The 25817-nt window shown below is 40.0% G+C and overlaps 1 protein-coding gene across 1 annotated transcript in view; it reads left to right on the top strand.

Annotated features, from left to right (window-relative positions):
* Window positions 1-18994, top strand: part of LOC310961015 (protein kinase C-binding protein NELL1-like) — a gene marked incomplete at both ends in the record, with an annotated part of 255021 nt that extends 236027 nt beyond the window's left edge. The window contains 5 exon segments of the mRNA XM_083932929.1: window positions 2852-2992; window positions 12149-12342; window positions 16694-16870; window positions 17195-17419; window positions 18944-18994. Coding sequence (XP_083789055.1) covers window positions 2852-2992; window positions 12149-12342; window positions 16694-16870; window positions 17195-17419; window positions 18944-18994 — 788 coding nt within the window.
* Between the last annotated feature and the right edge of the window lie 6823 nt (window positions 18995-25817).

The raw sequence follows: 25817 nt of genomic DNA, 5'->3' as shown, positions 1-25817 counted from the left end.
TGCTCTTGTGGTGTCATCTGTAAATGCAAAAATGTTTTTTCTTTTTTTACTTCACCGGTGGAAACATGATGTAATCAAAATGTAACACACATTTCTAATTTGGTGCCTTTCTTTACCGAGAAAAGACAGTGAGTCAGTGCGTTTACATACAGTTTAAAAACCTGATTATATACAGACATACTCCGGTTTCTCACACATCATGTAAACATCAACTTCCAGGTATTATCAGAGTTCTCATACCCTGGTTAACAGACCTAGATAACTCCTTTAGTATTCATGCAAGTAAACAGGTAAGATACCCTGAGTAATATTGGGTTTCCAAACAGCCATTTTCCCCCCGCTTGTAATTTGACAAAAGGTAAACAGGGGAAAAAAATGTATTCCGACACACTGTACGTTGGCGGAGCGCCACCCACTGTACCAGAGGTCAAGTCACTCCCATAATTTTCCCATGTAACCCTTTTCGTGTATCTGCGGGGAACCTCAATAATCAAATTATTCCTTTAACCAGGCAAAGACCATTTTCGGGTTACTGATGTAAACGCACTGAGTGACTTTATAGCGCTTGTGGGTTGAATACAACAACTCCCACAATGACCCTCTTCCTCGTCGACAGGCTCGTCTTGTGCCTCGGCTGTAGCAGCCACAGTTGACGTCTCCTCTTCCCCCCATCAGTCTCAGATGCTCGTCGCTACAGTATATTGGGGCTCATAAAGATGTTTTGACGGCATTTAAAGCAGGAAGTGTTAGAAGTGGATACGGTTCTCTCAGGGAAAAATTAGGGAATTAAAAAACAATATGACTGGGTTTTCTAACCATACAAAGCTGAATGCAAATGAGAGTATTCCTTTAAATGTATTCCTTTAAATGTATCTGGATCGAAATCACACAACTCTTATCTAAATCAGATTTCTTAATATATAGCTGTATTACCCTAGCTTGGCAATGTTAGTCAGACCTACAACCAATCAGAGCAATAAAGCATTCCTAACAGCTTTGCCGCTAAATGGTACACTAAAATGTTCAATAACAGAATCTTGATTTATAATAGATCAGCACCGCCTAGTTTAACAGTTTAATCTGAGTTTTTCAACCCTGGAAAATTGTGCTGGACGGAGAAAGCCAGTAACGTTTGGTAACAAGCACATTGCTCAAACCCACCCCACATGAGATAAATGCTTGTGATTGGCTCATCAGATCTCAAGTGGCTGGAAATATGTCTTAACTCGTCAATGAGTATAAAAGGAAATGTATGTGTCAGTATACTCATGTTTTCTATCTTTTTAGTACTCATCCATTGCTGCGTAAATACACAGTGACCCCAACACATCCCTCCTTTAACTACAATACAAATTCTTAAAAAAAAAAATTGTTTTGATGGACTCAGACTGCTCTGCTTTTCCTGGTGTGTGTATTCTCAGTGGAAACTCTGAAATGTTAACCCAAGGCTGGGTTTTTTTGCATCTGCATTACAACTTTTTCAAAGAGAAAAACATGGAACAAAAGGAATAAAGCAACATTTTGGAGAGAATATCCCTGTTTGCTTTCTTACCAGGAGTTTGAAGATCAACATCGCTTCCATCTATTTACATATACCGGCTCAAAGCATCTTGGGCATCTGGTATCGTAAGTCGAGTGCAAATGCAAAACAAGAAATGAGACAGACTGGTATTCAAATGAGATACACAATCATGTTGAGAAGATGCATCCGTCTCTCCAAGCGGCATGAATAGTATTTACTTTAAATGGAACTACGCTACACTGCAGTTTGTCCAAGCTGACAAGTGTAAATAAATATATTAAATAAAGAGATCTGTCCTGTTAAGCAGGGAAACTACTGAAATAGCCCTTCTTTTTATGTTGTCTGTTAAAGGTAAGCTAGTCACAATATATTCAAGTGAAAGGCATATAAGGAACTAAAGATGACACTTTATATTCTCATTAAACAACACATTGGCTTTAAGACATTCAAGATTGTGAATATAAAGCCACATTAAATCCGATTCTGTAAGAGAGCAGTGAAATTACGGAGCCTAAATGTCAACTTTGTTTGATGTGTTGATTTCCTTGTAACACTTTGCCACTCCATAAACTGATTAAACTCTTGTGCAACCTTTACTTGCTGATACAAACCCTCTTAGAATCCATCGCATAATTTGGTCAAGCTGCAAACAACTGCACTTTTTCTTGTTGATTTGCGAGAAAATGTGGGGTTTTCCCCCTTCGGCGACCACATGACATGTATGCCGTCACAGACATGACACTTAATGAGCAGTCTCTCGCTACCTGTCCCTGTTTGCTATGGTTCGCATTTAGATGATTAAAGGTGTGACTGAAGGTCACGCTTTAACCATCAGGGTGTGTGCACAGGTCGTTTCTTACAGCCAAAAGCGATAGAGCTGCAGATGAGGAGCAGAGCCCACACCATACATAATGGATGAGAGAGATTTACTCCTCCGAGAGGGAGTGCAGGCCTAGCGCCTCTGGGCTGGGCATAGTGCATGCACGTTGCACACCGGAAACAAAGAAAGCTTAGTGGAAGCAGTGGAAGCAGCCGAATGAGCGAGGGAGAAGAAATAGAGTGCTCAACTCTGACAACTCTGCTGCCAAATGGTATGGTTTCCAAAAAACTGTGATTCCTGCTGTGGCAGACAGGCTGCAGAGATGTTGTCTGTGTAATGTGAGCAGCCGCTGACCCACCTCTGTTGTTGTGGTGGCGGTTTGTAACACACAGCACAGATCAAAGAATAGGCAAAAAGGCACAAATGCGCTGGAGTTTCAGGGTTAGGTTTGTTTCAAGGCAAATCATTCAGGCTAATGCTGACGTGGCTGTATGTGTTTGTTTCCTCAGATATTGATGAGTGTGCAGAGGGCCTGATTGAGTGCCACAACCACTCCCGCTGTGTCAACCTGCCCGGCTGGTACCACTGCGAATGCAGAAGTGGTTTCCATGACAATGGCTCCTACCTGCTCGATGGGAGCTCCTGCATTGGTGAGCATACATTGAATTCAAAACATGTTTATTGCTGCGGGAAATGCCAGTCCCTAAACCTCTGCATAGCCTAGCAGCTGCTATAGAACACCCCCCCCACACACACACACACACACACACACACACACTTTTATCCCTGGTCTCCTACATGATTGCCATTCTTTGTTTTATTTATCCTCTTTAAAAAAACTAGCATGTAGACATAAGCTCAGCGTGTGATGAAGTGTATGGGTGCATGTGCTCTAACATGCTATCCAGCAGCTTTACAGGGAGGCTAATCAGAGGTTTTCTCACCTTCACTGCTCAAGAGCTACCCATGCGGTGTGAAAACCACTAAAACAACCCTTGATGAGATATTCATGAGGAACACACATCATCGTGCCCTTGTGCCGCTATAACAATTTTGTTTCATGTGCCCCCTAAATCTGTTCACCCACAAAGCCAGAGAGAGGCAGACTTAAAGACGGCTATAGAGACAACACAAGGCTTGTGTGTTTCGAACTGAAAAGTATACAGTTAAAGTCCTGATTGTCAATTGTACAGTCAATGATTAACCAGCTTACCTCTGCTCTGTTTATACGTATATTATGGATGACCACAGCGTCAACTTGCTTAATGATTTGCAATCTCTTGTAAACCAAAATTAACCTCCTTTATGGCAGGATTGTGATGATTTATTTTCAGTGATAGAAGAAGTACTCAGATCTTTGCATTTTCATCAAAATATTCTTAATCTGCCAAAAGTAAAAGTACTCATTATGTGGAATGGCCCACACAGAAGCATTACTTGAAGCCTGACAAGATGGATTTTCGTTTGGTATGATGAGATCGTGCAAACTCTCACTCCCACACCAACATATCTGTTCTACTGCTCTGTCAGATAAAAGTTTTGGGTGGCTGTGAAGAGCTGAAATCAACTTCTTGCACTTGCCAAGTGGAACTTTTTTTTTTTAAAAAGGCCTGTATGATCTGATCCAAGCAACGTGTTAATCTTGAATTGAGGTCTTGTCCTTGCCAGTGTGTTTGTTTTGATGCTGATTTCTGATTCAATGAAACATCCTCTGAAAAGAGAAGTATTTGATGTCATACACTATGCTCTGATGAATGATTCACACCAAAATGAGATTGTTTGAAAGCTGAAATTCAATATAAGAGAGGCCCACCTGCTACAATCTGAGGACACAGCCTTTTTTGTATGATCATATTGTTTAAATCTCATAACAAGGCTCAAGTATCCAGCAAGGACTGATTTGGTGATTTGCAATTCAAAATACAGTATATCCAAACATCTTGGTAAAAATTAAGTAAAGAATTTAGTTATTTGTAACTTACAACTAAAAACTGCCCTCTATGAAGAAAAGGACACAATGTCCAGCAGTGATAGTGATCCTACATGTAATCTATACATTCTCAGGCACATTGCAGAGATCATGCCATTTTTTGAGCCGCCTGTCAAGTTTCCATCTGTATGGAAGTGTTAAAGGAGATAGAAACAAACACTCACAAGAAAAAGTACTGATAACTGTTAATTCTGAGTACATCTACAGTAAACAAGAATCAACAAATTAAGTGGTAATCAGCCCATATGTTAAGCCTGTATGTTTTGCAAATTTGTCAAGTCAATCCGATCCTGCTGTTATATATAACACCACAATGAGACAGATGATCAGTGAAAAAGTATCTTTACTTCCATCTGCTGTTCTTGTCTGCCCCCTCTGTCTGCTGCTAATGACATCTGCTAGTTTCCACCGCACCCAAAGAAAAACACCCACTCAGAGAAGTGGAGTCTCTGGTGCAGTGTCAATGACTTCTCTGAACTTCGATCAAACTGTGAAACTAAACAGTGCTGATAAAATGTGAAGTAATATTTTGTTATTCTATTGCTTATTTCTCAGGTTTTTTTATAAACATGTTTCAGTGTACTGTTTAGCTGTAAAATAAGAAAGTTTGTGACCAAGTTGAGCTGAGACCAAGCCCTGCCAACCACCCGACCACATGGAAAAACATTCTCATTTTACCGCTAAACGCTACTCTAAAATATGTTTCTGAAATGACTTTATGCAAGAAATATGCAATAAAGTAACAGAATATTGATTCATATTTGATAAGTGCTACCTACTTTCACAGTTTGAGGAGTTCATGAGCAGTCATTAACACAGACTCCCCGACACTGATTGGGTGTAGGTCAGGCGCAGTGCATCTAGCAGATGACATTGGGAGCACATATAGAGTGGTAGAGAGACAATATTGTTTCACAGATTGTCCGTTTTATGCTCTACAGTTCAGCAAATATAAACCTTTTTTACAGAAAGTTACCAATGCACTGTAATACATATGTATTCTTTGTATTTATTACTGTGAAAATTCTCTCCAAAACAAGAGAGCTAAAATCTTTGTATAGAGAAGGGCCCAGATGGTGGATGGGTCCCAAAACACAGGACTTTTACCCGGGGGGACCAGTGTCAATGGCCTGAAAGTATCCAAACCACAACCTTTTTTTCTAGTCGTTTTAGAACTTTTTTCAGTGGTTCAGCATATTCAAGATGACAATCTGCCTGTATGAGAGCAGGAGCTCAGATCTAAATTTCACTAAACAAATCCAAGGCTCTGCTTATATTTTTGCCTATGCATTCGTGAAAAAATAGTAATGGATGCAGCAAACAGGACCACCTGACTGAGTGGACCACTTTAGCCTTCACTTAACCAATAAATCAAAACACAACAACAGTTTGGTTTGATTCATAGACTTTTTTCAAATCTACAAAATATATGTAAGAGTAGGTGTCATCTGGTAAATCTGCTAATTGTTGTTACTATTTATCTAAGAAGATGAGTTAGTAACAATGCAAAGCCAAAGAAAACATCTACACTAGAACAGTTTCACAGGTAAAACAGATGAGTTAGTTATGGTGAACTTTGAATTCAGTCCTCTTGTTGTGATAGACAGCTGACCACACATGCATGTATGCAGTGTGATGGTCTCAATTGGTTTGGTTTGGTTTGGTTTGGTTTGGTTTGGTTGTCAGTCCCATTTTCACAGGCCAGTTCTGTGTTGATCTTTGACAATCATAACAGACAAATCCAACCACAGAAAAAAGAAGCACAGACATCAATAATTGCATCAACAGTACCTGAAGAGAAACAAGAATACAAATGTGGTACCATGTCTTAACACCAGTTGTTTTAACACCTATCCATAACACTAGGTGTCAAAGTTCTCCTTCTCAGGAGGTTGCCAAAAGGCATTCAGGGAAACAAAGCAGGTTGAGAGGAAGTGGGTACAGCACAGAGGAAAGTGGAATTTTATATTGAGCATCACAGATAGAGAACATCAGGTCAAAGTGGACATTTCCCATAATGGTAATAATAAAGGTAAACTCCCCCTATGGGCTTAAAAATTTGACAGGCTTGTAGCTTGCTCCTGTGTGGGCGATGGCAGCTGTAGTCATCTTTGATTCCACTGGTCTCCAGAGCCATGATGAAATAAAGTATCAAAAATAATTCCCGCTGCCTTATCCACAACGCTGTGGTCCTTATGTTCTGTATATTCTGAATGTTCGGTTTCTCCACTATTTCTGTGTCACATAATACTGTAGCCCCTAAGCTCCAGATGTATCTTATTTAGCAAATTATTGGGGAATTATCTAACGTTCAGAATATTAAGTATATAAGTATATATATATATATATATAAGTATATTATATTGAACCTGCAGATCAACAGCAGAGAGAAGGATTGTGCTGAAGGAGTGGTTTGAGAAGTTTATATGGATACATTTTTTGTCAGGTCACCATTTGAACCAAATGTAACTGTAAATCCACAGAGAAGAAAGCTATACACTTTTCAGATCCAATCTTAAAGTCTAAAAGGGTAAATGTTTGATTCCAAAGATATATTTCTGTAGAAAATCAGCAAAAGGAAATGCTTTTTTATAATAATATCATTATTTTTTATTCAATGAATGCACTTTTCCAACTACTTCTACTACTGCAAATATTAGAAGTTTGTTCATCAAGATTGTTTTTTTAGACTTTACAGCATAAAGTGTGGTTCATAATGTGTGTCACTCCTTAAACAGACAAGTGCATGTACGTACAGTAGCTGTGACAGCATCTGCCACCATTTCCTCCCCAATTTGCCGTATTCGGCTTGAAGCCAGCAGGGGAAATGAGTATGAATGACAATTTAACTGGATTTTTCCCCCTCCACCATGTTTCTCCAACAGCCTCTCATGATTCATCCAAAGTAGCATTTTGTAATAAGAGAGCCAGATCAAAGCAGAGAGCACCAACCATCAATGGCTGCATGTTGGCCAGAATATGTGACAGTCATGAAGGAAACACAAGAAAGTAATAGGGACATGGTTCAGTAAGTCGGAAGAGCATTATGTATCGAGAAAGCAGACAGTCTCTTTGCTGTGTGTATATCAGCAACATAATTGTTTGTTTTTGCTTTGTAGGCACATAGTTTAGTTCAACTTTTAAATGCAAATTACCAGACAACAAACATCACTTTTTTCATACTATTTTCTGCAAAAAGCAAAAGCTTGATTCAAAAATCCTTTAGGGTGTTGATAAGTGTTGATATCCTTTGTTTTGACACAACAGCAAATTGGGGAAGTATTCAGTGTTGGTGGATGTGTCACGTGAACAGGGCCTTAAAGGATAAAGGATGCACTGAGTTTCTCAAATGAGCAGAAGACTCTGTTGTAGTGTAGGTGCTAATTCATACTCGCCACAAGCAATTGGGCGTCCTGCTGAGTGACACATGCATCTAAACAAGTCTTTTTTTCTGTGAAGTGTTAAGTTCACTTTTCCAGTTTGAGCATGAGAGGACTATTGTGTCTTTTCATTGACTCTTCACTCTTCATAAATCATTTCTACAACCAGATTCTGCTTAGGAATGTAGAATCTGTACGCAACAGGACAAGATTTGGGTCGTGGGCGTGGTTTGGTTTCTGTTTGTAGCCTGGGTAGTATAGTGCATTATATATAGAACAGTGTTTGCAAAAATACTGTTATATTGAAAGAATTGTTATGCTTGTTAACATTATGCTGTGTTAAAATAATGATGAGCGTCTTTTTTCTGTAAGTAGCAGTCCTTTTCCCTGTAAAGATTTGACTGAGAGGTGCACGGGCTTCATCTCAAAACACGTTTATTATGCCTGATGCTTTAGGGAGAGACAGGAGGCTTTAAAGAAACAGATTGTGCATAAAGATGAGGATAATACACCATAAACTCCCACTGTCCCCCTACATGACAGCATGTGTGTATCATTTTCTCTCTTGCGTTGTGATGTACATAACCTTTCCATATGGGCTGCCTGGAGTTATACCAAAGAAATTTGATTTCAAAACTCAAATACTGAGCTCTCTGATGTCTTCTAATTACCTACATCTGTCAGAGGGATTTATTTGTTTGTGTGTGTGTCTCTACGCCTTTGTGAATGCACATGTACATGCACTGCAGGATTAGTGCTTTGATGTGTAACAGCACATGTAGGTGTGAGTGTAAGTTTTTCATATGGTTGGCTGTGCTCAGCTGGTTTCTCCTTTGTTCGGTTGTAAGACTGTCTTTCCCAGCCTACGTGTAACAGCACACTTCGTCTGCAAGCAGCAGCTTGTGAGTGAATGTGGTGAATGCCTCAGGAAGAGCATTAATCCTTCACCAGCAGAGGTACGGTGTGTCTCAATGGCTGATAGGATTTCATTTAGCGTATGCAAATAGTCTGTTGCAGGCACAATAAATTCTCAGCTGTGCCATTTTCCTCCTTCTGCATGCAGAAAACTTGATACAGCAACCAATTAGAGTGTGTTCAGCACTGTCACAGTGCATCGTTGTTTCTGGTGCGGCCACAGCATCGGCCAAATCTCACACTCACCCAGAGCAGGTCTGCCTGCCGGATCCCACTCATTATTCTTCACCGGAGAAAACAGGGCCAGAGGCTCTAAACAATTTTATGTTGCCGTCTGGCAGTGCAAGTCATGTCTTTTTGCTGCTTTGGTATTTCCTTTCATAACATGACATTAGGGCTGGGCAATATGACCAAAATCTCATTTCACGATATAGGTCATTGCATATCCCAAAAACAATATATATATCACGATATAGCACATTTTCTCTAAAAAACAATAATAAAAATATTTACATAATATTACATAATACGGGCGGAGTGACTCTATTCAGATTCACACACCCCTCAGCCTGTGAAGTGTGTGATTTATGCCACAGCGATATAAAAGATAGAGCAAAATGTGAAACGTTTTTCTATCGTCATACGATACATATCGTCAAATCACAGAGCCCTAAATGACATGATTTAGCACAGGGGTTGGGAACCCATGCCCCTGGAGGGCCACTGTCCCGCATGTTTTAGGTTTCTCCCTGTTCTAACGCACCTGATTATAATGCTCTGCTCGTTATCAAGCCTGAAGCTTTTCAGGGGTTTAATAATCGTTAGACTCAGGTGTGTTAGAGCAGGGAGAAACCTAAAACATGCAGGACAGTGGCCTCCCCACCCCTGATTTAGCAAGTTGTTCACAACCAAGCTTTTTGAGTTCCATTGGTTTTGTATACATATGTAAAATTCACCAAGGCGCTCTCTTCTAAGAATGTCTATATCCTTCAGTCCTCTGTCTTTCAGTGAATAGAGACACGTCTGAACTACGTTCATACCCTCGACTGGCGCATGGGGTCAAATCCTTGGTCAAGCCACGATGTTTATCCCCAATGGTCAAGGGCTTATGGGAAATGGGATTAATTCAAGGCAAAAACAAACAAATATTGAATGAACAATGATATTAGATTTTCTTCTCAAAATGATAGAAGAGAACCTCTGCAAACTAAGAGCTGTGCAAAACTCTATTTATATATATATATATATATATATATATATATATATATTCATTACCAACCTTATCTAGACACAAAGTGAACCACATGACATTCAGAAAGGCTCTGTTCCAAAAATAGATTTTAAGTAAATTGTGTTAACATGTGTAACTGATTGTTTTATTTCTGGAGCAGAACTCTTTGGCTTTGGCTCTTAATAGCATACTATAACACATGTCATTTGACACCCGTAGCACACACTGGATACACTGGACAGACAGAAGTACGGTAGTTAAAGTACAGTAGCTAGGATGTGTGATCTGGGGATTCAAATCCCCGGGTGTTACCAGGGAAACTGAGTTATTGTTTGAAAAAACAATGCGTTGTCATCACCATAGAAATGAACAGAATTGGACAGAAAGGACATTGCAAAACAAATTAATGGAGTAGAATGAACCACACACTGTCACCACCCAGTCAACACATTACTATGACCAGATAAGCAACATTTCTTTAGGCTCATTTTCCGTGAACAGTGTAGTGTGCAAACTAAACTGAATGTATTGGCACGGAGACAGGGAGGTGTGGAGATAAATCGTTTCAAGTCTATGACCATCCCAACAGTGTCCCATCTCACTCAACTGTTTAGAAAGTAAATGGACTTGTTAACCACATCGCTCAGTGTTGTAAGCATGGTTAGAGTCAAACAAACAAAGGCAAATTTCTTATTTTGATTTATTTTTTCAGTTTTTAGGGGCTTTGTTCATGCAACTCTAGTGGCCTGCTGTCAGTGTCGTGTAGGTGTGATCGATGTCTGCAAGCAGTAGGTGCTGGCAGGGGAGAGCAGAAGGGCTTTGGTGTTTTTCTCTCACATTTACTGAGGATAATAAGAGTTAAATGTCATGGCTTGATAAAAGGTAGGGACTGACTTTCGGTACTCTGTTTCCTGAGCCAAGCTCCAAAACAAAATGCAGATGCCATTGTTCCTCTCTGCTCATGTTGGTTCTTTTGGTTTGAAGAGAGGAAAAGTGTGAAAGAAGCTGTCTGAGAAGCTGTTTTATTCCTTTCAACTGAATCCACAAAGAGAATATATAGGCTATGAATGATGTGACTGATGATGCACGTGCAAGGTATACTCTTTATTTATACATGGGATATCACAGAAGGGGTGTTAAATGTGATCTAATGTTTCCCCTCAATTATAATGCAAATAATTTCTTATAATACATATTTATATAATAAATTGTTAATCATAACAGAAATGCTGCTATCCCTTAAAACATGTGAAAGGTATGGCACTAATTTACACAGCAGCATGTATGCAGAGATGGAATGCTACACTTTTAATTTGTTAGATCTTATTTAGTAAATATAAGAAATCTTCATACTAAAACTCAGCTGCAAGCCTGCTGTCAACACTGTCCATAACTGTCCACAACATCCTGTAATTTCAGTTTAATCCACAACAATTTACTGAATGAAATTCATTTAAAGGCAACATATTTGTAATTCAAGGCATAACGACTGGGACCAGACCAAAGACAACAATTCAAAGAAAACGGAGAGATTATGTATTTCACTCAGAAGGGCTTAAAATTGATAAAAAGGGATAAGGTTATCTTATGATACACACTTCCGCAGATTGCTTCACTTTTGCGGAGCATAGTATTTAAGATTTGCTTTCCCAATTTCAGTGTTTACCTGATGATCCCCAGGGACCAAATAGTGTTGGGACCTGGTGCTGTGTGAAAATGAACCGTAGTTAAGAAGACATGTTAGATACCCAGGTAGTTTTCCAAGAAGTGCATTGTACATAAAAAGAATACAGTGTTGTTCTCACTGCCAGAAACTACCAACCATAAAGTAAACACCAATGCTTTCTAAAGTCATCCCTAGTTATGAACTAAGGAGAGCAGAATGAAAGACTGCATCAAAAGGTTTAAGGATAGATAGATTGCATATAAAAAGCATCGTCATAGTCCAATGCAGACAGACATTTTGGGTGCTACACGGCTGAATCATTTTGACAATTTTAGACAATGAAATTGGAAACAGTCAATACTGCAGGATAAATTTTGGTCAGGAATATCATGTTGTATAATGCCACAGCTTAATAAGATTTTGACATACTTGACATGTTTTCTACTTCTGAATGGATGGAACTGTTATCATTCACAGAGGGAAAGGGATATAGACTAGAAACCAAACAGCAAACATTATAACTGGCATTAAAACAAAACCGAGCTTATGTTTAATCTTCTCCTTCACCTTGATTGGTTTCCACAACAAGACTGACATTCATTTAACTTACTCTTTGTCTTCCAGATATCGACGAGTGCAGTTTGCAGACACACACCTGCTGGAATGACAGTGTATGTGTGAACCTACCAGGAGGTTATGACTGTGTGTGTACGTCTGGTCCGGGCTGTGGCGGCGACTGCCCACAGGAAGAGGGGATTAGACGCAACGGAGAGGACTGGAAACCCAGCTTTGACCGTTGTGCTATATGCTCTTGCAAGGTACAGAGGATGAACACACATACAACTTCGCTCCACTTACTAATACTGGTGTTCACAGTCTATTAGAGGATCTTAACTCAGGGCTTTCATCATAGCTGTGATATACGTAGACTATCAAGCATCTCCCTTTTTTTAAGAATCTTCCTTTTTCTACAGAGGACAAACCTTTAACTGCCTGAATCACTTACCAATCATCCAAAAACCACCCAGGAAATTAAAAAACAGAAGGGGTCTCTCTGTTTTTGCCTCATTATAGTCACTGTAAAAAACATTAATATACATGAAGGAAGATGCACATAGCATGAGCAATGACAGACAGGACTGACTCAGAGAAATTGCTAACAAAGAGAAGAAAGACCAGAACAAGAAAAGACCAAGACTTGGAAGAGAGACGGGAAGAATTGGATAAATTAACAATGAAGAGAAGATTCTGAAAAGGAGAAAGGAGCAAAGAGGGACGTGGTCTCGTAGCATATGATTATCTATCGTTCTTTCGTCTGACTGCTTCTGTTGCTCTCATTTTAGCAAATGAATGCAATGTTTTCATGAGGGATAATTCTGGTTAGAGCAATTTTTTCCCACCATGTATTGGTTAAGATAACACTGGTCCATCATATGCAGTCTATGCACTCTACTCAACAAAGTAATAGCTGAGATCTGGAAACACAGAATCATCATGACACACTCCACTTAGAGGTCAAACAGAAAGCAAGGGCACCCATAATAATCCCTCATTGCACAGGAAAGCTGTGTCCACAACTACCAGAAGCACAGTAGGTCGCAGATTCATTTGTTTTTCTTGTCTGTACACCTACTGTCCCCTACTTTGTGCCAAAACCTGTTTGATCATCTGACTGTCCCTGTTTCCTGGCCCTTTATGCTTCCTTTTGGCCACATTGCCATGTCCACAGATCTCAACAATTAACATTGATAGAAGAAACACAAAACTGATAGAAGCGTTTGCAAAAACTAATACAGGCTGTTCTCATTCACTAATCTTACATATAACTGAAAAGAATAATGCACTGGAATGCCTAATGATGCCTAATCCTAACCATTACCTTGTGTTGCCTAAAAATAACCATTGCAGTCCACTTCTGGTCGGTGTAAAATAGAACGTTATATTTCATTAAATACCATATGAACCTGTTGGTGAGAAAAATGACGACTACTATAAATATGACCTGAGTTGTTAATAAACCTGAATTATTGCTGAAGACCGCAAAGCTTGTTTTATAAATGTCAATCTTTACCTACAGCTCTGAGCACATGTAACTGCTTGGAGTTGATTTAAGCCTTGTATTGATTGTTATGAAGCAAACACAAGAACCCAAGAATCGCCTCAGGAGACCAAGTTAAGCCTCAGGGTCAACTCAAGGAAAAATCACCGCAGTGCCCCCATCTGTTCATCATTAGCCTGCATTACACACTGACAAATATTTGTGTCATACCACGTCTGTGCTCCGGAGTCAGAGTGAAGCGACGCATCATCGGCCGCAGGAAAGTTAGATATTGATCAGATTTGTCTTTGAGAGTGTGAGGCTCAGTGAGTGAGATTAAACAGACACAGAGGGCTCTTTGGGATGACATGACAGCTGAGGGTAGTGGTTTTAATGATTCCTCATCGGCTCATAAAATTCAGATTTTACCTCCAGGACATTTCACACATGAACTACACTACTAAATACCAAGGGTAAACTGAAGCAAATTCTATGATACGAGTAATGAAGTTTCAGCTTGCTTTAATACACCCTGTTCCATCAATACTGCTTTATTTCTCTGTCATAAAATGTGTAAACTGTAACAGCCTACATGTGGTGATTAACATCATGTTGCTTTTCAGTTATTGCCATCCTGCAGTGGCTTCATCTGCAACAAGTTTAAATGTGTCATGAACTGAACTTTAATCGTGGCTTATTTAAGACTGACGGCCATCTGAACGTAAACATCCTCGGTTGCATAATTTTCTGTCTTCACTCAAATTTCCACTCGGCATCTGTCCTTCAGCAGCCACGTTTCCATTATAGTTTAGAGTTATTTTACGGACATGTATGTTTTATAAGCATATTGTGCATATCAGCTCATTCTAATCACTTTTTGTTGATCGCTATCTGATCTTTGATTTGTATCTTTATTTCCTGAATAGTGTATAGAGTTGTTCCGATACCAGTATCCATGATGCCTCCAATACTGGCCAAAATGCTGTTATTGACGAGGACGCAAGTCTATGCACCTATCAGTGCCAACTAATTTAAACCCCCACAAAAAATCTACATCAAAGTACTTTATTTATGTTACTTTTTATTTATGGCTGAGTGTCAAACTAGATAATAAAATAAAGCTTTATGGCATTCTCTGTATGTGTTTGTTCATGTAGTTACAGAGGGTTTAACCTGAGCCACACCATACCATATAGAGTAGGGTTAGGAGTATACAGTAGTACTAGTAATTTGTAGCAGGCCAAAAACTGTCTTTGCTACAAGTAAATACCAATTGCCAATAAATATAGGTATTAAATTTATTCATATAAATATCATATCTAAAAAATAGATCCTGCAAGTGAAGTTAGCAAAGTGGGGAAAAGAGACAAATGTGATGCTAACAAGATGCTCTGCTAACATTGGATGTCTGCCCTTGTGGCTTTTGAGTCAGATGGGGTCAGTGGGATGCTCACTGATTGTAAGCATGCAACGACAACTTGGTTCTAGGGACCAAAAGCTGAAAACGGCTGACTTGTATGGTGACTGCGAGGCAGCAAGAAAGTTCCCATAGCTTGTGAAGGAGAGACAAACTGGAGGTAACTAGGGTCAGGAAGAACAGCCTCTGGGTAAACACCCATGGCCCTCTTGATTGGTTTGTTGAACACAAGAGGAAGGTTGAGTGATTTGATATGATTGGAATTTGTGGATGTCAGACAGGTCAAGTGGAAAAGACAGAGGTGCATGAGAGGAAGATGGAGCAGAGGCAGAGCAGTCTACTCACCAGCGTATGATATCAAAGTTGGAAACTTAAACACGAAGATCTTCTTTACACAACTTTCACCCAAGATTTATTTGAAGGGAAATGCAAAGAGAAATGTATTTAAATTAGAGAATTAGATGTTCCACAGAAGTGATTTCACAAGGAGCCGAAATGCTCTTAAATTAAATTACTTTCAGAAAAAAAACAAGTCATATCTGTCGAAGAGATCAACAGATGAGAGAATCTCATTAAATTCATCATAAAGTCGTTGTCATCAAAGTTGCCATAAAAAGCTGTATAACGATGTTGTTTTGGTTAGCGCAGCAGTCCAACATTAGCATTCATGCCTGCTCTTTTTCCCAGCATAAAAATGAACACTTTGCCTTCATAGGTCCTGCCGGCACGGTACAATTGGCAGTAATTTCGCAGCAAGTCAAGGGCCATAACTGTAAAGACCAAGGCCATTGGTGCTGGTACCCAGAGACTCTGCGGTTACTGTAGCAGGACAATATGCATCTCTAAAACATTGGCTCTGTATTGCCCTTTTAATGGTATGCGCAATGGTTTTATGGCTCCCATACATTTTCTAACAGCCATTTTATGTAACATTTTTACATCTCCATTACAATGTCGTTCTCAGGCCAGACAGAGCTGGCTGTGGTGAGTAAAATGGACCATAAAGTTTTCTCTGGGTAGAGACATGGAGCCAGGGACACGACAGCTCGGGAGTCTGCCTAATCTGGTAGATTTCTCTACCTCTATTTGACTTCACATTTCGGCCCAGACACCAAACTTCTAAAGCGTTTTCGCGTCATTCACAACTCTAATAAATTGCTTAGAAAATGGACATTTGAGAGTTGCTCCAGCACATTAAAATCCCCCATAGGTAGGCTTGCCTTGAGTTGCCTGCCTGAATGACCCAGTATGCTTTTAACTAGCTCTCCCTAAAGGTGTCCGAGATGGTCATGCCCAAAAGTCTAGGATTTGTCTGAAAGGGGTCTTTGAATTGTAATACTGATGTGCTTTTTTTTTCTCTCTTTCTTTTTGACTGAGATTCGATATGTAATGTAAAAAATGTCAGGCATTCAGTGTTCTCTTAAGCATTGTACTTTTTCCAAAGATGAAAAGGCTCTGAAATGACATTCAGTGCAACAGGGAATCCTTAAACCCTGTAGGCTGGTAAAAGCTTTCACTTTCAGCAGCTGTTGTATGCAGTGTGTCCCACCTATTCAGTCACAAATAAACACTGGGACAGCACTTCACAGGGCAAGATATGAGGCGACATGTGCACAGACATTGAAGTCTTTTTCAGCATTATCTTTTGACGTCAGCTACAGACAGTTAGCCAGGACCACTATGATGATGTCTGTGTGCCCTCTGACCTGTGCAGGACGGGCAGACGTACTGCAGGAGGAGACCCTGTGACTGCGGAGACCCAAATGAGGATTTGTTCTGCTGCCCCGGCTGTGACAACAGGCCCAGCAGTCAGTGTCTGGACCAAAGTGGACGCACACTCTATCGCAGTGGAGCATCCTGGCTGTACGGCTGCCAGCAGTGCCGCTGCATGGTACATGTTTTTTGCTATATGTATGGTCAAACAGGTTTGTTAGAAGAAACAGGTGACATCAAAAACCCCTGTCATCAAAAACGCAGAATCTCCTCATCAGCAAGACAAAGCTGGGCTTTGTTTAATATCTGTCCCTGATCTGCTTCTCAGCCGTGTGTGTATCTGTGTGTGCAAGGCTTGGTTAATTATCACCTCTCTAATTAGAGATGAGGCAACAAATCAGCTTGTGAGCAGTAACTGAAGCTGCCAGATCTGCTGATTCACACACAAAAAACAAGCCACACAGTAACATTTGTGTCACCTTTCTTTTTTTACCTCACTAAGGAGGGGGAGGTGGACTGCTGGCCTCTGGTTTGCCCTGTTTTGATGTGCGAGTACACGGCTGTGGCGGAGGGAGAGTGTTGCCCGCGCTGCGTCACAGACCCCTGTCTGGCCGACAACCTATCATATGACATCCGGCAGACATGTCAGGACCCCTCAGGCGCCATCCGCTTCAGCGGAGACACATGGCACATGCCCAAGTCACCCTGTACCACCTGCAAGTGTAAGGTAGGCAAAATCAACAGTAACCACATTGAAGGTTTGCTTTACTGTGTAGAATATATGTTTGAGACAACACTGTCACAGTTCATTCAGTGCTCAACCAAAGGTTCACAAGAAATTATGAATTTGTACTGTTTTGACTTACGTTGGTCTGTTTTTTGGTGCAATAATGTTTTTATCTCAAACCATTGTACATGTTATATTGGATATTAAAACCAAGCACAAGGCTATGGATACTAAAGAAAATTCTTGGAGGTTTAAAATGTGTCACAATGAGTTTATCTAATGTGTGATAGAGGTTATGCAACATATGCGTATGTCTTCCAAGATCATTTTGTTAAATTTCATTTTCACAGATGGCATAAGGTACATTTACAAAAAATGCAGATCACTGTTTCAGGAACATGCCACCTTAACTCAGATCATCTCCACGCATTTAGTCTGCCATGTTTTTTTTTTTTGTTTTGGTTTTTAATAGAAATCAGAATTTAAGCACAATCACATATATGAGCTGAAATCGACATTACATTATTTAATTATGTTATTTTGTGTACTGGTTACATGAAGTGAATTAGTAAACTTTCTATACTTTTGCAGAATTCTTTTTACTAAACAAACATCACAAGTCATAGCTCACTTACAAGTTTTTATGAACTACTGCACTTGTATAAGTGACTCTGCTGCATCACTGGTGGTAAACACATAAGTTGCTCCTCCATGGTCAGAGGGCACAGACCCCATTACCCTGGTCAGTTATCTATTCTCCTTGCCTTATAGGCTCATTTCATGCCAAATGACAAAAACGTCGGGGGTATCATGCCATGTGGAAACATTTTTGGGATATTGGCATCTGAGAGCCTTTTCATCTGGACTATTTCTAGTAGAAAGTAGTTCCAATGAAGACTGTGTCACTTTGACAGTGAGGTCTGTTGATTATCCAAAATAACTGGGATCTGTGGAAAGAGATATTGCTGCTCAGCATATTCTCATTAACAGGTCGGAATAATATCTAGTGAAAAGTTATGCACAACAATCTGAATGATACCTTACAAAATATGGCATTCTGTTTAACTTTGGTTTAACAGTTTGGTTTAGCCACTGATACTACTGTTACATCAACGGTTAAGGGTAGGCATCAAAAGGCGATGGTTACGGTTAGGCATCAAAATGACTTGGTAAGGATTAGAAAAAATGTTCGGTTTGGCAAAGTGCTTCCAGGACACAAACACCAGTCCCCCGGGTGAAAGTCCTGTGTTTTGGGACCCATCCACCACCCCCACACACAGTGGAGTGGTCATATACTAAGTTGCCTGGTGTCTCTCTTTGCTCCAGATGTAATTACATTAATAAACATGCGAATTACACACAAATGACCATACATTACTTTTTATAGTTATATGAACAAATAGCGAATGAACAGGCTCTGAACTGTGTTATTACATGCAACATGAACATCATATTATAATACACCACACTATGTTAAATACTCTCTATCTCTTCTTTCCTGTCTTTTCATGCTGCGCTGCCAAGAATGGAAATGTTTGCTGCTCGGTGGATCTCGACTGCCTTCAGAACAACTAAAGCTCTCCTCCTCCTGTCCTTCTCTTCTTACTTCTCTCCTCCTCTCACTGCGGGACTGCCACACCTTCCTCCTCCATCTGATGACTTTCCCCTTGGATTCATAAAACAGACTCACGCACACACATGTGCATGCCGGCGTGTGCACAGAAAATTCAAACATGCACTGGACAGACTGGGGTGTTGAGGCTGTGCTTTTATGCCGTAACTCCACAAACAGTGTGAGTGAGTGTTTGTGTGTGTGTGTGTGTGTGGCTCGGGCAAAAACTGAGGCCGTAGTTGCTCTCACCATCACTGTGTTGTGTATGTGTCTTTGTGTTGTTTCTATTTCACTAAATGTCTTGAGGAAACATGTTTAGCATTGAGAACCCCCAAAAAAAGAGACAGCAGCTGAGTGCTAATGAGTTATCATTAAGAAAAGGATTCACAGCAGAACTTGTCTCGCATTGTCAGATCTCCACGCTGTGTCAGCACTGGGGAAAGGTCTGGCTCCATGAGTTCATATTCTGGGGTAGGGGGAAAAAACATTCTAGCTTGTTTATTTTTATTTTAGTCAATCACAAGCGTCTTAGGCAGTGCTCAATCCCAGATGCAGTGATGCTGGCCTTGCTAAAATAGATAGGGGAAGGGGAGGAGAATGTCGGCTGAAATAGGCAGCCAATGGCAGCCTTTATACCAACGGTCTACATCCAGCGAGTCAGAGTTCAACTGGACAGATGTTACGGTCTTCAAGCTGTGTATGTTGCAGAATGTAGACTCACTATTGCTTGGTCACCTAGTAAGTTATCGTAAAATATAAATTTTTTCATGGTAACCAAAATGAGTGCACCAATATTTTACAACCCCGATTCCAATGAAATTGGGACATTTTGTAAAACATGAATAAAAACAGAATACAATGATTTGCAAATCATTTTCAACCCATATCTAATTCAATACACTACAAAGACAAGATATTTAATGTTCAAACAAATATTCACTAATTTGGATGTTCACGCATGTAACAAGTTCCAAAACAAGCTGGGACAGGAGCATGTTTACCACTGTGTTACACCCCCTTTCCTTTTAACAACACTCAATAACCATGTGGGAACTGAGGACACTACAGTAATCGTTGGCGCTTTGTAGGTGGAATTATTTCCCATTTTTGCTCGATGTACGACTTCAGTTGCTCAACAGTCCGGCGTATACCTTGTCATAGTTTTCGCTTCATAATGCGCCCACATATTTTCAATGGGAGACAGGTCTGGACTGCAGGCAGGCCAGTCTAGTACCCACTCTTTTACTACGAAGAAATGTGGATTTAGACCATAGCACACTTTTCCACTTCCGCGTCAGTCCATCTCAAATGAGCTTGAACCCAAAGAAGCTGGTGGCATTTTTGGGTGTGGATTTATAGCTTTTGCTTTGCATGGTAGAGTTTTTACTTGCACTTGTAGATGTGGCAACAAAACAAAAGTCTACCGAAGTTTTCCTGAGCCAACCCGATAACATCCTTCACAAAATGATGTTAGTTTTTAACGCAGTGCCACCTGAGGGATTGAAGATCATGGGCTTTCATTGTTGGTTTTCAGCCTTGCCACTTAAGTGCAGAGATTTCTCCTGATTCTGTGAATCTATTGATGTAGATGATGAAATCCCCAAATTCCTTGCAATTCCACATTGAGAAAAGTTGTTCTTAAACTATTGGTATTTTTGCTCACGCAGCTATTCACTAGGGGTGAACCTTGCCCCATCCTTGCTTTCATAAAGATTGAGCCTTTTAGGGATGTTCCTTTTATACCCAATCAGGACTCGGGACACTCACAACCTGTTCAGCTCGGGAATGTTACAAACAAGTGACTTTTGAGCATTCCTCAACTTTCCCAGTCTTTTGTTGCCCCTGTTGTAGGAATCAAATTCAAACAAGTGAATATTTGCAAAAAAAACAATAAAGTTTATTAGTTTGAACATTAAATATCTTGTATTTGTAGTGTATTCAATTGAATATAGGTTGAAGATTGGGAAATCATTGAATTTCGTTTTTATTCACATTTTACACAACATCCCAACTTCATTGGAATTGGGGTTATGTATAATGTTCTGTGAAGCAGGATATAGTTGAGGTTTCAACTCCATATTCATTTCTGTCATGGGAGTGACTTTTTCGCGTTATTTCAGCAAAGCCTCACCGAACCTTTGACATCCCCGGCTTTCTCGTTATTTCAGAGCATATACATGTTTGTGGTTATGTAGCTTAACATGCAAACACACCAAGGGTGCATCACTTTTGTGTACATGCTTTATAAACGACAACACATCCTGTATCTACCCCCAGCTGCTGTCTGCTTATGCTTCTTCAGAGACTGGATCCAGCGATGTCCATCTATCTAGATAGGTCTAATATGTTGTATAAACCCTGGTCCATTTAATGGATCCTCCAAATGTGACTATGAACATCCATAATTTGAAGGAACGGCAAATAATGTCATTGCAGCCCTCAGTATCCCACTGTGCGCCAGTCCATTGTCTAATGGAGCATGACAACTTAACTGTAAACCTGGATGTCATCAACATACTTGTTCTAGTTTTTACTAAAATTAACTTTTTTATTTTTATTTTGTCCAGTGCATTTGCATTCGACAAATTTTGTAATTATGAAAGAGACAATCCGACAGTAGTTCCCACCTCAAGCGGTGATTGGCCAGGTGTGTGGAGAAGATAAATTATGCATGGTTTCTTCTCTCTCAAGTGCGATTGTCTGAAAGTGTGCACCATTATCTCCATTTGCACGATCCATTGTCTCTGCCCTGTCTATGATGGTAGACCTGTTCTGAACAGAGGGCCACTGTTGTTTATTTCTAGCATACCCCCGCCTTTATTCTTCAGGCTCTTTAAATGACCTGGTTTATGAGCCACATCCCTCAGAGGATGCAGGCTCTGGATTAGAACATAGCTGTTTTCTCTCCTGCTGAACCATTAACATTTCTGTCTCCAACACTTTCCCTCTGCCTTATTGTCTCCTCTCTGATGTGGTCGACTGCAAGATTGATAGTTATAACAGGTAATGGTATAGAAAACATGTGAAAGCAGTCTTCTGGTGCACAGTAAATGCCTGCAGGCCAGAACAAGCACTTGCTGTAGCTTTTGATTAAATTGGCAGAGCTCGTGGTGGGTGAGAATTCTCGGTGTCTCCCAGGTCTCCTCAACTCTGAACCATATGGCGCACACAAAGAGTGGCAGAGAGACGTATAAAAAGAGAGCAGCGAGAGAGTGGGGATAATTAAAGCCGTGTCATGCAGGCCTGGATTTGAGTGGGCCAGAAGGTCACCACACTTCACATGTTCACAGCTCTGATGCTGCTGTGGTCCTCTGCCCTGTCCTCTCCTCTACACCTCTCTTCATTGTCCTCAAGCTTGTCTCGAGAGCACTCAAGTGTCGTCAAGTGTTGTTATCACCCTGTTTGTCCATCACTGTTTGTATTTTTTCCCACAGAAAACCAGGTGGGATTTCTAACACTGTCTTAAAGGTTTGTGAAACGAGCACAGACTTGAAATGCAAACTCTGTTGTGGCCATGAATTGTACATCAACCATAAATTTTTACAGCAGAAATGTGACATTTCAATTGCACCTTTTGGTCAGGTCAATTAGTATTTCAGTATTTTTTTGTTGTACAGCTCTTTGTAAAACCACTTAGCAGTTAAATTTAGGCAAGTAAAATAATTTCAGTAGGGGGATAACTGTTTCTTTTCAAAGCCGGTACCAATGGTCAAGGTGGTCTTCTCTACACTTTCTTCTTCCTCTCTGGTTTCTCGACACATCATCGGCATAGTTGCAGATATTAAGACTCATTTTCAAAAATCCATTGGCTGCCTCAGAATTAAAAAAAAACATCTTTCACAGATAAGATAATCCTTCACAGTGGAAATTAAACTTTCATTTGGTTTCATCATAGTTCCTTCTCTATGTGAAGTGAAGTGAATCAGCTGGAGGTTTAAATGATACCGGTTTTCTGTATCAAAGTCATGGTTTATATTGGAAAGCTAATAATACAGACTATACGACTTTGACTGTAATTGAGACTTTAGACAAAAACCCTTGAGTATGCATTATCTCCACACTTGTGCCAATCTCAACATGTAGTTTACGTGGCATTGACATTCATCTTGACTTTGTCTAGCCATCCCACTCGCTACAACATCTCTGTCTCATATTCAAAAACTAGATGCGCTTGTAGCAACCGAGTCACCAGAATAAAACGTTGGCATTGTACGTTTCTGCAAACCACAGATATGTTGAATATCAGTGTTTTACCGATTTTTTGATGCTCCACTGAGCATAACACATGATTAGTGTTGTGAATTCAAATTTAAAATATTAATGTTACTTAGATTTAGGCATTCAAACGTCATGGTTAACATTAGGAAAAGATATTAGTTTGTGTTAAAATAAGTACGCCTGTTATGCAATTAAGTTTCACTTTCACACGGGACAGGACATGAACGAGACACAGTCTCCTGTGTACAAGTTTGGTGTGTGTTTGACCCGAACCATCCACCCTGACCTCCTCCCTAAGCGGAGTTTGAGGCTTGTTGTACTACGTCACTTGACTTCTCAAGCACATGCTCTGAACATATGAACGTCTATAATTTCACATTGGAGTCAGCTGAAAGCCTGGTACGTTGCATACAGACAGGGGTGCCAAAAATGTTAAATATCACCATTCAATGCCAACTTTTTTTTCTGCTTGAAGTGCACCTATCAGACAATTCTGAGACAGGAACTGAACAGTATCCAATGAGAGCGCAAGGACACGTTTTTGTTCAATATCACAATGACTCCCTCTAGTAGAGGATCACTCTAAATGGAATATTTGGCTGTAAGTAAATCTCATCTGAGATCAGGCGTCTTTGTTGTCTGCACTTGCTAAAAAGGAAAAAAAATGGTTTGTGTATTTTTTCAGCACTAAAGGTGACCTTGGTCCTTGGTGTTGAAAGTAAATGTCTCCACAGTCTCCCTCTCACTGACCTTCCGCTGTTAAATGTCAAACTAGTTCTTTTTTCTGGTCGTGTTTTTGAAGATGTTTTTCCATCCTCTCATGCACAGAGTGCATTGTTTGGACTCTCAAACAAGGTGGTCATTTCACAAACTTTTGATAAAGGTGATGTTGTTTGTTTAACCTCTGGAGGGGGACGGTGGCGTGCAGCGAGGTGTGTCGCCGCTCTGACCTCTCACTCACAATGTCCTTGTGTCGTCAGTGTTTGCTGCCACATGTTTGCGTTTCACTTGAGCATTTCTCCCTGTACTCTCCTCCATTATCACCGTGTCTCTCGTAAAACTGAAATTGTGGACGGTGCGTAAAGTACACACGCAAAAAAGAAAAACAAGTGATGTAAATGGTATCTGTAACCATCAAAGTTTAACACAGCAATCGAAAGCAGACATTTGTACAGACGATCGCTAGAAACAAGCTTTTCAGATTGCTCTGTTGATTGATTTGATATGAGATACAATGACTACTGTAAAACACTATTTGCAAGTCTGTGTAAATGTTTTTACATACTGACGATATGATAAAATTATACAGTTTTTTAATTATCATTGTGTTCATGAATAACGTGTTAATTTCAGTGGACTAGTTTATTTTTTGTGGGATAGGTTCTGTTTTGCTGTAAATACTGTGTAAAGTGAGGGGTTCTGTAAAGAGAGTAAGACTATGTGAATAATGCTCACTACCACAGCTTCTTAGGATCCGAGCGTTGCAAGTCGAGTATGACAAAGAAGCAACATTTCTATTGTTTTTACTATTTCTTTATTTTTCTATTCTTGCCTTAACCCTTTTAGTATCGGTCATAGTTTCATGTTTTTCCACTGTTTTAGGACAACATTATGGATTTGACTAGCCTGTGTGTATGTACAGATCTCCAATCAGTGTCCATCATTAAAAAGTGAGACTCGGCAGAAGCAGATTTTAAAATTAAGAATGAGCGTAGACCAACATCTGTCCCGGGCGTCTTTGCAAACAGACGAGGAGCCTGGACAGATTTTACACACCTTTTTCTTTTTAACACGCGTCTTTATGAACTGAACTGAAAAATCCTCTTCGTGAGAACCAAACTGAATAAAACTATGTACACATGTAAAAAAAAATCTAATGTTGAAAATGACAATGCTGTTCTTAATTCAGTTCCTACTAAAAAAAAAAAAAAATGCCATTGTGTTTCTCCTTTTAATGTCCGACTTTTTAAAAGAAGCAGTTTTGGACCTTCTAGATCCTGATGTGCTTGTTCATGTTTTTGATAGATGACCACGGCGGAGGAATCTTCCAGGTCTGTTCATTGTTTCTTCTTCAGATCAGAGTGACCAACCTAATTGTACTCAAAGGGTTAAGTGTCATTAGACTTTAAGACTTGTGTCGTGATAAAAGTTTGCTGTAAAAAAAAAAAAAAAAAGATTCGGTTAATAAAATATTTTAGTTGTTTACTTTATTTGCTGAGAGTCTTTGGCTTCGAAGTGTGAAGATGACAGTGGATCTCCCGGGTTTACTGGTAGATGAATCTTGCCTCCAGAGTTATGGCAACAATACAGGATGGATATATGGCACACTCATGCGAGACGCCTGGCGCACCGTTACGCTATCCACTGATAGCTTAAACAGAAGCAATGTTTCCGAGCCTCAGAAATGAAAGTCAATCCCTGCATCAGGTTACGGTCCTGGAAGTCTTTCATGTTTCTACTTTTATCAATACTGCTGTTTTCCATTTCCCTCAGGGAATGTATGAAAGGCTGCGTCGCAGTAAAGATAAGTACATTCTTTTGATGCTTAAGGAGAGCTCTGCTGTGCTG

This window comes from Echiichthys vipera (assembly GCF_963691815.1).
Source record: "Echiichthys vipera genome assembly, chromosome: 1".
Classification (NCBI taxonomy): domain Eukaryota; kingdom Metazoa; phylum Chordata; class Actinopteri; order Perciformes; family Trachinidae; genus Echiichthys; species Echiichthys vipera.
Note: the sequence above shows the minus strand (reverse complement) of the source record. Positions and strands in the feature narration are given on the sequence as shown.